General features: G+C 39.3%; 1 protein-coding gene across 21 annotated transcripts in view; it reads left to right on the forward strand.

Annotated features, from left to right (window-relative positions):
* The window catches only part of Cdc42bpa (CDC42 binding protein kinase alpha), a 220,323-nt gene that overhangs the window by 138,501 nt on the left and 69,751 nt on the right, over positions 1-12,071 (forward strand). For 16 of the 21 annotated variants that reach the window (XM_039090235.2, XM_039090251.2, NM_053657.2 and 13 more), the window contains 2 exons: positions 5,667-5,909; positions 6,121-6,231. The exons of 2 other annotated variants lie outside the window; for them this stretch is intronic. In XM_039090235.2, coding sequence (XP_038946163.1) covers positions 5,667-5,909; positions 6,121-6,231 — 354 coding nt within the window. The remainder of the gene's footprint in view (positions 1-5,666; positions 5,910-6,120; positions 6,232-12,071) is intronic. 3 more of the 21 variants (XM_039090262.2, XM_063271957.1, XM_039090266.2) reach the window with 1 other exon arrangement.

A 12,071-nucleotide genomic window follows, 5' to 3' on the forward strand; every position in this document is an offset into this window, starting at 1 on the left:
AAAGATATGTTTTTTGACCAGTGATCAAGAATCCTGCTGCTGGTTATGAGGGAGGAGTTTGTCCCTTTTAAACTTCAAACCTGCTAATACCCAACTAGCTGCCTAACAGTGTGTGATAAGAATTCAGTAGAAAAAAAAAAAAAGAATTCAATGTTTCTTTTTCTAATATGGCTAACCAGTCACTTGTATACAGAATAGTTGTTCTTTTCCCAGTTGTGCAATGGCACCTCTGTCATATAGCAAATTTTCTCTTTATATTAGTCTGTATTCCTTGAAACTATGATAGAATTTTGATTGAAATTATATTTCATCACTGATCAATTACAAAATAATTAATTGTATTGCATTATATCAAAGTACACATATGTTATTACTTTGAATATACACATAAACAAGAGCATGGCAGACTGTTATTTTTATTTGTATTTAATAGATAAACAACCATAGTTCCTGTCATAGTTAGGGTTCCCAATGCTGTGAAGAGACACAGTGACTAAGGCAATTGTATAAAGAACAACATGGAATTGGGACTGGGTTACAGTTTCAGAGGTTTAGTCTATCATCATAATGGTGGGAAGCATGGCGGCATCCAGACAACATGGTGTTGGAGGAGCCGAGAATTCTTGATCCAAAGGCAGCCAGGAGGGGAATTGTCTGCCACACTGGTGGAAGTTGAGCATAGAACCTCAAAACCCACTCCCACAGCGACACACTTTCTCCAACAAGACCACACCTATTCTGAGCAACTTCTCATAGTGCTACTCCCTGTCGGCAGAGCATTCAAACACATGAGTCTGTGGGGACCAAACCTATTAAAGCCACTCCAGTTCCTCTACATCAGTTTTTATCTCCTATGCAGTGCCCTGAGAAGTAACTGACACAGCCCTTTCTGAGAGGAGTCTATAGAAAAGAAGGGTAACTGCTAAAGTATTTATTCAGGAATTAACACAGAAGAAAGAGGCTACACTGCTGCCCTCCTCCTTTTTGTCTGAATTTCCTGGCAGTCTGAAAAGAAATGCTTGGACCTCTTCCTTGTGCCTTTGGAATAAAAATTAACTAGTCTAGGCCTTAGTTAATCCTCAGATGACCAGTGTCACGAAAGACGTTCCCGTAGCCCAGGGCATGTGCAACCTTCAAGTGCCTTCAGAGGGTAAATGGAATTTCCTCACTATTGAAATTTGTTAGGAATTACGTTCTATGGCTCACATTTAGGAAAGGCCCCAGTTTTGGTGACATTTGTTCGGGTGATCTAATTGTGTAAAACATGAAAGCCGCATCTGTCCAGTGCCACGGTCATTTAAAACATAAAGGTGATATCTTTTCATATATTTAAAATTACTTAAATTCTATAAAGCACTCATTGGTAGAGCGCTTGCCTGGCATGTATAGAACATGGCGTTCAGTCCCCCAGCACTGCAGAAATAAGCGTGCACAAGAAGCCTGTAGCAAGAAGATAAGAAGTCTAAGCCTGTCACCCAGGAATCCCTGTCCCCGAAACAAGAGTTGAAGGAAGGCAGGCAGGCAGGCAGGCAGGCAGGCAGGCAGGCAGGCAGGCAGGCCGGCCAAGGAAGAGAAGAAATGTAATGAAATGTACTGTTTCATGAAAGTTTTTCCCTTTTTAAAATTTGTTACTCAATTATTTCTTATTTTAAATGTCTTTAAATGTTATGGCTGTTTTGTTGGCTTTTGTTAGCAGTTCTGGTTCAACACTGCTGAATTCTAACTAACAGGATATGTTTTAGTTTTTTTCAAAATTTTCTGCAAATAATAACAATTTTGTTTCTAACTTGGGTTTTTATGGTTTTCATCTTCTGCAAGCTTACTGTGTTAGCTGGGAAGTCAGTATGATGATGAAGAGAAATAGTAAGAATAGTCATTCTTGTTAACTAATGTTTTTAAAGATTCATTTATTATGTAAATAGCATTCTGCCTGTATGTACGCCTGCAGGCCAGCAGAAGGCACCAGATCTCATCACAGATGGTTGTGAGCCACCATGTAGGTGCTGGGTATTGAACTCAGGACCTCTGGAAGAGCAGTCAGTATTCTCAATCTCTGAGCCATCTCTCCAGCCCCTGTGTAGACGATTTTAAAGAAAATGCCTCTAACATTGTACCACTAATGCTTGTTATGTATATTTAGTAAAATAATTTCCAGTAGATTAAGGGAATTACTTTTTATTTTCATTTTGCTACTCAATTTTTACTATGAAGAATGAGTTAATGACTTTATGCAGTGTACAATCCTATACATCACTCATATGATTGTTTCTACTTTAAAAATATATGCCAAATTGAATTAGCAGAGTTTTTTAACATATGAAGCACACGTTGATTTTTTATTTCATAACTGTTCCTTGAAGCATGTCGCCTGTGTATCTGTTTGCAATCTACTGAGCATGGCTTCGTGGCTTAGGCTTTAGTGTCATTTTTTAAATAGTTAGTGTATATTATTGAAAAGAGGATGCATTTCCAAAACAGGGTGCAAATTTCTCTCTATATAAAACTTATTAGAACTTTTCAAATCCTTTGCAGAGAGGGATGTAAGACAAGATCCCATTGTGTAGCCCAGATGACCTTCCACTCAGTGCCTAAACCAGGCTGACCTCAACCTGCCTCTAACCCTCCCAGGCGCTGGCTTTACCAGAATGAGCTCTATTTCATGTCTTTATAGGCATTGCTCTGCTTTCTTGATAATTAGTGATTAGGAAGTGAAATTCTTGTGTTGATCAATTTTTTAATGTTTTCTAGTTTGAGAAGTTTATTTTTAAGTGTACTTTAAGACTTCCCTACCCTAAATTTAGAATTTGTTAAATGTTACGGTTTGGCCTCCTGTTGAGTGATGTAATCATTTGGTAATATTCTCTATTCCTAACACTGGTTTTTCTGCTAAGGTCTAGATTTTGTTTATCTGGTATAACAAATTACCTTTACCTGGTGAGTTTGGCCCTTCATATCTATACTCATTACTAATGTCACTTTTTTTTGTTTTGTTTTTTAGTTATCATTTTGTGTCCTTTTTAAAAAACAAAATGCACATAGCATAGCATTTCCTATCTTAACCATTTTGAGGTATAATTCATCAGGATTAAGTGTATGTGTATTACTATGATACCATAATTCTTTTTGTTTTGCTTGGGTTTTTTATTTTTTGTTTTACACTCTGCTACTTCTGATCTTTGGTATTTGCATTTGAATTTTGCTATTCATATTAACAAAATCTAAATATATTAACTAGCCACTGAAACTCTTAAGGGCCTATAGTTGTGTTACTTCTTTGCAATTTATGTGCAGTATACACAGATATTTGATTTGTATATTTATTAGTAACTATAAATCAGGCGTTTACTATGATATGTGACTTTTCTTCACATACATGTGTACGAGGTTCTTAGTCCTTGGTTTGCTGTGTGTTCCATTGTCAGTCTAAAACCTTCATCCTGAGATAAAGGTGTAGAGTTCCCTTTAGTGCAGAAATGGCAACCTCTTGTCAGTTTTCAATAGATTTTGGAGTAATTTTTCTGAGTGTACAGTATTAATTTCTTATCTCTTAGAAAGTTTTTCAACTCTTTCTCATACCACTTGTATCTTCTGAATTTGATTATCGATTTTTCATTTTTCTGAGAGCAGAATATAACTTGATTTCTCCCACCCACCCCAATTAAAAAAAGATTTATTATATTTTTGTGTGTATGCATGTATGCACACATGAATATTCATGTGCATGTGTTTGCATATGTTAGGTGTGGGTGTAGCGGTCAGATTATCAATGTGCAGGTTACTTCTCCCCACTCAGTCCTTCACCCACCGAGCTATCACACTGCCCCACACCAATTAATTATCTTCCTTTCTTTCTTCCTTTCTTCTCTTTCTTTCCTTCTTTCCTTCCTTTCCTTTCTCTCTTTCTTTCTTTCCTTCCTTCTTTCTTTCTTTCTTTCTTTTGTTATTTTTCACTTTTCATGTATGGGTGTTTTGCCAGCATTATTTGCATGCTTGGTGCCCAAGAAAGCTAGAAGAGGGCATAATTTCTCTTGGAACTGGAAGTACAAATGGTTGGAGCTGTCCTATGTGGGTTATCCAGGTCCTCTGGATAACCAGTGCCCTTTAACTGCTGAGCCACCTCTCCAACCCCAAATTTCTTTAGAGATTTTAGTTTTTATAATGTTACCTAGTTTCATTTTTACACATTTCTGGGTTTAGTTTTGGTTTTCCTTTTCTATATTTATATTTCTTATAAAGATTCCTATATTATATGTGTATGTGTACTGGGTAGTTTTGTGTGTCAACTTGACACAAGCTGGAGTTATCACAGAGAAAGGATCCTCCCTTGAGGAAATGCCTCCATGAGACCCAGCTGTAAGGCATTTTCTCAATTAGTGATCAAGGGGGGAGGACCCAGCCCATTGTGAGTGGTGCCATTCCTGGGCTGGTGGTCCTGAGTTCTATAAGAAAGCAAGCTGAGCAAGCCAGGGGGAGCAAGGGTAACATCCCTCCATGGCCTCTGCATCAGCTCCTGCTTCCTGACCTGCTTGAGTTCCAGTCCTGACTTCCTTTGGTGATGAACAGGAGTGTGGAAGTGTAAGCTGAATAAACCCTTTCCTCCCCAGCTTGCTTCTTGGTCATGATGTTGGTGCAGGAATAGAAACCCTGACTAAGACAAGATGTGTACATATTTTTTCATGCCTAAATGTCTTTTGGATTCATTTATACACCCGTGTGATAGTTTTTTATTAGCCTTTTCTTATTTCCAAATTTTTATGAGGACTCCTTTTATTTCTTCATACATCTCATGCATATCACTCTAATGATACCTAAATACTTCTGGCGTTTGTTCTGTTTCCTGTTGTTGCCATTGGTTCCTTATACTGGTTTTGATCTTTGGTTCTTTGGAAACCTGTGGGTGCTGGCTCACGTTTAATTGCTGTTAATGTGTGGCCGAGCCGCATTTCCTTCCTCCAGAGGTGATGCACATTTTCTTCCCTGGGAGGCAGGGAGTTACACTGACCTGAGTCTGCAGAGCACCTCTAAATCAGGAAGCTAAGATTAAGAGATTTTTCTCCATGTTATTTGTCTAGGGCTTATTTTTCTCAGTAAGAAAGGCATTTGTTTATGTTTGTAATTACTCAATTGAATTTAAAATAATCTCCTAAATATTTGTTAAGTTTTATAAATGATTTTGAGCAACATAGTTTATATTTGTACATTCTACTCCTTCAGCTGCCTCTTTGCACTTGCCAGGTCAGTGTAAACATTTAGACTTGGGGCTGGAATTGGCTCACTGATTAAGAGCACCAGCTGCTCTTGGAGAGGATTCAGGTTCAGTTCCCAGCACCCATGTGGGAGCTAGCAGTTACCTATAATGTTAGTTCCATGGGTTCTGAAGCCCTCTTCTACACTCCATAGGTTCTGTGTGCACATGGTACACATACATAATACAGACTAAACACACATACACATAAATACAAATAAACTTTGAATTAGAGTTTGAGAAGGTGAACAAGCTATCATTGCATTCCCTTACTGTCTTTAGAAGTAGTCCATGTCCTTCAGTGTTGTCCTGAGGTAAATAATTTTGGCTCTTCATAAGTTAATAATAGCTATTTTGATGGCCAAATTTGGTCTCTAGGTTGCAGATTTGGTAACATATATTTTTTTTTATAAAACTGTAGGAACTAGTCCAGGCTAGTGAGCGATTAAAAAACCAATCCAAAGAGCTGAAAGACGCACACTGTCAGAGGAAACTGGCCATGCAGGAGTTCATGGAGATCAATGAGCGACTAACAGAATTGCACACCCAAAAGCAGAAACTTGCTCGCCATGTCCGAGATAAGGAAGAAGAGGTGGACCTGGTGATGCAAAAAGCTGAGAGCTTAAGGCAGGAGCTTCGCAGAGCAGAAAGAGCCAAGAAAGAGGTCAGTAGCCAGGCAAATTCCATAATGTCTGTGCTTAAACTACACTTAGCCTAGTGAAGTAATGTGCGCTCCAGTCTAAGGTTTGAAAAAGTCACTTTGTAGCTCGGTACTATTAACTACTGTGAATCTTGCAGTTCAAGCTCTACACTCCCTTGGAAAGGTGCTTTTCCGAAGCTAACATGGAGTCTGTGTATTTCCTTCTGTGTTAAAGCTGGAGGTTCACACTGAAGCTCTAATTGCTGAAGCCTCAAAGGACCGGAAGCTCCGAGAGCAGAGCGAACATTATTCTAAACAGCTGGAAAATGAATTGGAGGGACTGAAGGTATTGTTGGTATTTATCAAGCTGCTTCTGCATAAGCTTAGTAAGGAGTGTTGCTTATTGCTCTTTGGTGAAGAATGGACACTACCTATGCTTGCAGTCCAGTATTCTTAGTGCTCATTCTTACTGGTAGGAAGCTGATACACATTCGCTAATCACATTCAGCTGTTCAGTGAAGAGTAGGCATCCACGAAGGACTGCCAACCTGAACAAGTTGGCCTGGTGGTCTGCATAGGTGGGTGATAAGATTCAGAGGCTCTCTCTGTCTGTCCCTGTCTTCTGGTTGTGACAGTATAGCTAGCTAAGCAACCTAGGGAAAGAAGCCTTTATTTTGGCTGGCAATTTGAGGTGTTGCTCATCACGGCAAGGATGGTGTAACTGCATTTGCAGTCAGGAAGTAGAGAGAGATGAACGCTGGTCCTCATCTCCCTTACAGAGGTACACATCCTCTCTGTTTATTTAGTCTGGAACTCCATTTAGGGTGGGTCTTCTTACCTAGGTTTATCCAGTCTTGAAACTCGCTCATGAACAAGCACCAAGGTTTGTTCCTGTGGTAATTCTAAAGCCCATGAAGTTGACAGTCAAGATTAACCTTCATGCCACCTCCCTGTTCTATAAGTGACCCAAGAGAAGCCAGTTCTCAGTAGGTGACCTAGTTTTAAATTCTAGACTAGACAGTTACTAGCTGTGTAACACTGAATGGAACACTTTCTCCTGTTTTGTTTTTGTCATCTGTTGCTCCTGTGCCTGGGGTATATAAATACATGTGCAAGCTTTCGCCTCATGGTGCTCAGTAATCTTTAGCACAGTGATGGTCTCACAGCCTTTAAAGAGAATATCAGAGGCAACTGAGTGGCGTCTTAGAAAGTCTTGTCCCTTTGCTGCTTCCGAATCCTTGTAGTAGCTGAGTCTGGGTTAATGGCTGACTCAGATCCGTTTCCTCACCAGAACTGTAGTCTAGTTTATTCCCAACAGAGACAAATGCATTATTAATCTGTGTGTGTACATTATCATGTTTAATATTTTTAATACATTTGCTATTCAGTGAATTAGTCATGTGGTAGACTTAGCCATAACCATAGTGACGTAGTGTCAGAGTTTGCAAATAACATTCTCCTCTGCTGGAAGAGGCATGAACTCTGATCTTTCTTTTATTTAATTCAGAAGGACTAGAGTGCACCCTAGAAGTCTTAGGCATTTATTTTGCTTAGCTTTCTCACTACTGTGACCAAAATACATAAGAAAACAACGTAAAAGAAGGATTTACTTATTTTACCTCATTATTTGAGAAATTTCACTTATAAGACTTGGTTTATTGATTCTGGACCTTTGTTGAGGCAGAGCACTGTGGTGGGAGCATAAGAAAGAGACTGCACTTTCCTTCAGGCACTGGAAGGGGCAGTATAGGGTGAGCAGTATAGGATGAGCAGGCCAAAACCGCCCTCAAGAATACGGCTCCTCCCTAGTGCCCTCCTCCTTCCAACTAGGCCCCACTTCGTTCTCTCCACTCCCTTCCTGGCAAATCCATCCAGGGATCAATACATGTGTGAGAGCAGAGCCTTCATGATCTGCCTGAATCAAAGCTGCTCTTACAAACACCTAGAAGTACCTAGAAGGTCATCATCCAGGCAAGTTCAGGATCAACATTAGCCCCTCACAGCATTCTTGTCTTTCTAGCATTGTTTTACTTATCATATATATATATATATATATATATATATATATATATATATATATATATATATATATATTTTTTTTTTTTTTTACCCTCTGGGGCCAATATTGTCTTTATTCTGAGATTCCACATCATTTGATGGATAATATACAGTGACAATGATATCAGGTGATAAGAACTGTAATGGAAATAGTCGTTGGGTTCAATATCTTAACTTGATAAAGTATAAATAGGGTAATTATATTATCAGTTCTGTAGTTCTTTTTAAGATGCCATTGACCCATGAAATCATGGTTTGGAGGACCTCTGTCTTAAAGTAAAAGTAGGAGTTAGGCCAGCAAAGTCTGGGGTATTTCTGGCTGAAGGAGCTGGAAATGGGTTACTGGTGTGATACTCTACTAGCGTCATATGAATGTTGTTCTGTGTGACACTTATATGAGGATGTCACAGTATCAATACATGAGTGTAGATGTCCTTCCAGTAGACTTGAAATCATTTGTTCTCACTAACCTTCTCTATTTTACCACATTGCTGTAACCTGCACTAGGGTGATAGAGAACCAAGAACAGAAAAGCTGGAGGCAGGGGTCAGCTCTGATGGGGGCACACCTAAAGGAACCAGCATCACCACAAAACACCCAATACCTAGTTCTCAACACAAAGAGGTTTATTTGCTCCAGAGAGACAGAGAGCAGGGAATAAGAGACAAAGACAGGAGATGGAGGACAAAGGAAAAAGGGAAGAGACCAAGGGGAGAGGAAGGACAAAGCACTACCTCTGGACAGAGAGGAGACAGATGCGGTCCATAGGCAAGTGGTGGTTTACAAAGGTAAAGGAGGAAACACTGAGTTAAGATAAGGTGTTTAATTTTGATTGGGAATATTGATCAGGGCAGCCAAAGGGGGCTTTTCATTGCTGGACTTCCAATACTTTGATAGCTAGAACTTGGTAGTCAGCTTCTGAAAGAGGAAGTAGTCAAAAAAGGGAATGGACTTTGGGGACTAGCTTTGGGGATGCCATCTAATGGACTTTGGGGACTAGATTTAGGTACGTCATCTAATGGACTTTGGGGACTAGCTTTAGGGATGTCATCTAATGGTTTTTAGCAAGGCAGAGGGAATGGGGAGGGGCAAGTCCTGACAGAACCATTGGCCCTGCTCCAGAGTCCCTGTAACACTTCAGCAGCAGCAGCTGGAAAACTTGGCACTTTACAACACACTCAAGAAGGAAGGCAGAAGGAAGGTTCTAGCTGGCTTTAGTAGGGAAACAGTCTCAGGCTTCAGTCATTCTGGAAGTTGTCTTTGATAGTTTCTGCATACATTGGCTTTATGTACAATCAGCCATTTAGAAATACTTACTCTGACCAGAGGAAGGCCTGGCCATTCCTCTCACCCTGACCAGGAAAAGGCTTTGTCTCCATTTCCATCGTCTGAGGAATTAGGGTCCTTGACATGACATGCTCAAGTCAGTAACATACATCTACTCAGGACTCCAGCTTCTCCCCACAGTACCTAGTCAAATAGGACTTTCTGTAAAAAGCACATAAATAGAATTTTAAACCGTCTTGTAGTTCCTTGAGGGATTGTAAGACTTCATTCCAGTAAGAATAATATTAAGTGGTGCATAGTGGCACTGTGCTGTAGTCTCAGGTACTTGGGAGGTAAAGGTGGAAAGGGTTGATGCTTAAGGCCTGAACAGCTTATGAGACCTTTCCACAAAAGAAGTACACAGAGAGGGGAAAGCTCAGTGACAGGATGCTTGCCTGGTGTACAGAGCTCTGTGGTTTATTTCTAGAACTGCTGCAAATGGACATGAATGACTTTTAACAGTTCCGAGGAGAGAAAAGCTGGTGTAGTAGGAAGCCTACTTCTTGCAGTGTGCAGATAATCATAAAATTTAAGGTATTAAACATTATGATCAGCTCGTCCTAAAAGAGATATATAGAGCTTTTATTCAACAGGATGCAAATCCTTTTTAAGTATGTTTAGTAAACTCCAGAACTGGTCATAGGTTAGGCCACAAAATAATCTTCAGTGAATATAAAAAAATTGAATTCCATAAAGAGTCTCTAGCTACGGAGGAATGGAACTTGAAATCAACAGAAGAAAAACTTTGGTACTCAAAAATATGTGGCTGTTCAACAGTACACCCTGAAACAGTGACACACACACAGGGGAATTAGGATGACATTGGAGTTGTATCACCTCAGAAGGCCGTGTTCCCAGGGAGACTTGCAGCTCTAAATGCCCATTTAAAAAATAAAGCCTCAATCAGTAGCCTAATGATGCTTTGCAGAATGGAGGAGGGGGTGAAAAAGCACGCTAAACTCAGAGCTAACAGAAGGAAAGGAACCCTGATGAGGAGCTGAGGGTGGCAGCCACACCAATCTCTGCCCTTAGGAGGAGGCAGAGGAGGAGGAAGAGGAGAGCCAGGTCATTCTGGGTACAGAGTTAGTCGAAAGTCAGCCTGGGCTACATGAGTTCCTGTCTCAAAACAAACAAATAAAAAAAAACCATAAAATCATGAGATCAAGTCAATGACCTCAAATTTATTTGAGAAGATTAACACAATTGGAAAGCCTTTAACTAGACGGAACAGGGTATATCTCACACTCTGTGGAGTTCCCCTGCCGCTGTCTCCGTGTCATCCCCCCTTTCTTGTAGGGCACATTCATACTGGGCGAGGGACCCTAAAGACCTTGTTTAACTAACTCAGTTCCTTCTGAAAGACACCGTTTTTAAATCAGGCCTCATCTTCAACTACTGGGTGCTTAGGTCTTCAACATTGAATTTTAGGGGGAAAATCTAATGCTGGACACTTTTACTTTTTGTAGAAAGTATTTTCACTACTAAAAATGATATGTTCATAATTTCAGTGATTATAAATCATTCAAGAAGAATATAGTCAATACTTTACAGTTAAATGATGAACTTTTAAAACTTTTTTTAAAAGTTTTTATTCAATGTGCTGAGTGCTTTGCCTACATGTGTTTTAAGTATAGCACTGCATGCAGGGCCACAGAGGCCAGCAGTGGTATCAGATCCCGCAGACCTAGAGTTCCAGGCGCTCCTGAGCCACCATGGGTGCTCAGGAATTAAGGTCCTGAGGAGCAGGAGTGCTCGCAGCTGCTGAGCCAGCTACCCAGCCCCGACTTCTGTGATGGGATGGTTTTACGTGACACTCACGTGCTTTTCCTTTATTACATTCTTTTGAAAAATACATGAAATAAACACATAAATGCAGATCTTTGAAAATATGAAAGGCCAAAAAGTTACCATAGTTCTTTACATTTCTTGGTTTGATTTACTTATAAACTACTTTCTCTGTAGAATTTCTATTTGCCCATTTAATTTTACAGTCCTAATATTTTCCTTATCAATTGATATAAATTCTTTACACAACAAAAAATTTTCTTTTTCTTAGTTTTCAATATCTACCTTCAGTCCTTCAATTGTCTTATAATTGTACTTTTCAGTTGTAAAACTTAATTATTTCTCTTTATTCAGTGTTTCTTCTGTTACTTCAAAGTTCAGCTTGTCCTGGGTGTGTGGTGTAAAATGTTGTTTCCTTCTTGCATTGCAACCTGGTGATTCCAGTTCCATTTAATTAACTATTGCCATTAATTGCGGCTGCTCTCTATGTTGTATTCAGTTAACTCAGTTGGCGAAGGTGTACACACAGTAATAACTGTTAAAGACTATTCCTATCACTTCCTTTTCAGTGTTTTCTTGGCTATTTTGAATTTATTCTTCACAGATGAGAAGCATTTTTTTTCATCCTGTTCTATGCCCAGTCCTTCTGTGGCCTTTGAAAAGGGCATTTTAAAGTTAAAATTACATGGAAAATAACATGGAAAATATTGAAAGCATAGGCATTTTTCTCTTTTCTATATATTTATAAAGACGTGAGGTTTTTTTCATTAAAATGAGGACTATCTCACTGTTTCTTATTTCTCTTGAGTGTTACCATCATGTTTTTGTGTGTTTTTTTGCTACTAATAATATTTTTATTATATTTTCCTTTTGCTTGTTTTAATATCTAGACTTTTTGTTTGTCTTACACTGTCATTTCCAGTATTAGTTTATTGTTTGGTGTTGTGGCAAATCTCCACCCCAGATAATCCCGTGCAAGGAAAACACAACTCAATCAGTGTGAACACAGGCTGCACA

Source organism: Rattus norvegicus, chromosome 13, assembly GCF_036323735.1.
Source record: "Rattus norvegicus strain BN/NHsdMcwi chromosome 13, GRCr8, whole genome shotgun sequence".
Taxonomy (NCBI): domain Eukaryota; kingdom Metazoa; phylum Chordata; class Mammalia; order Rodentia; family Muridae; genus Rattus; species Rattus norvegicus.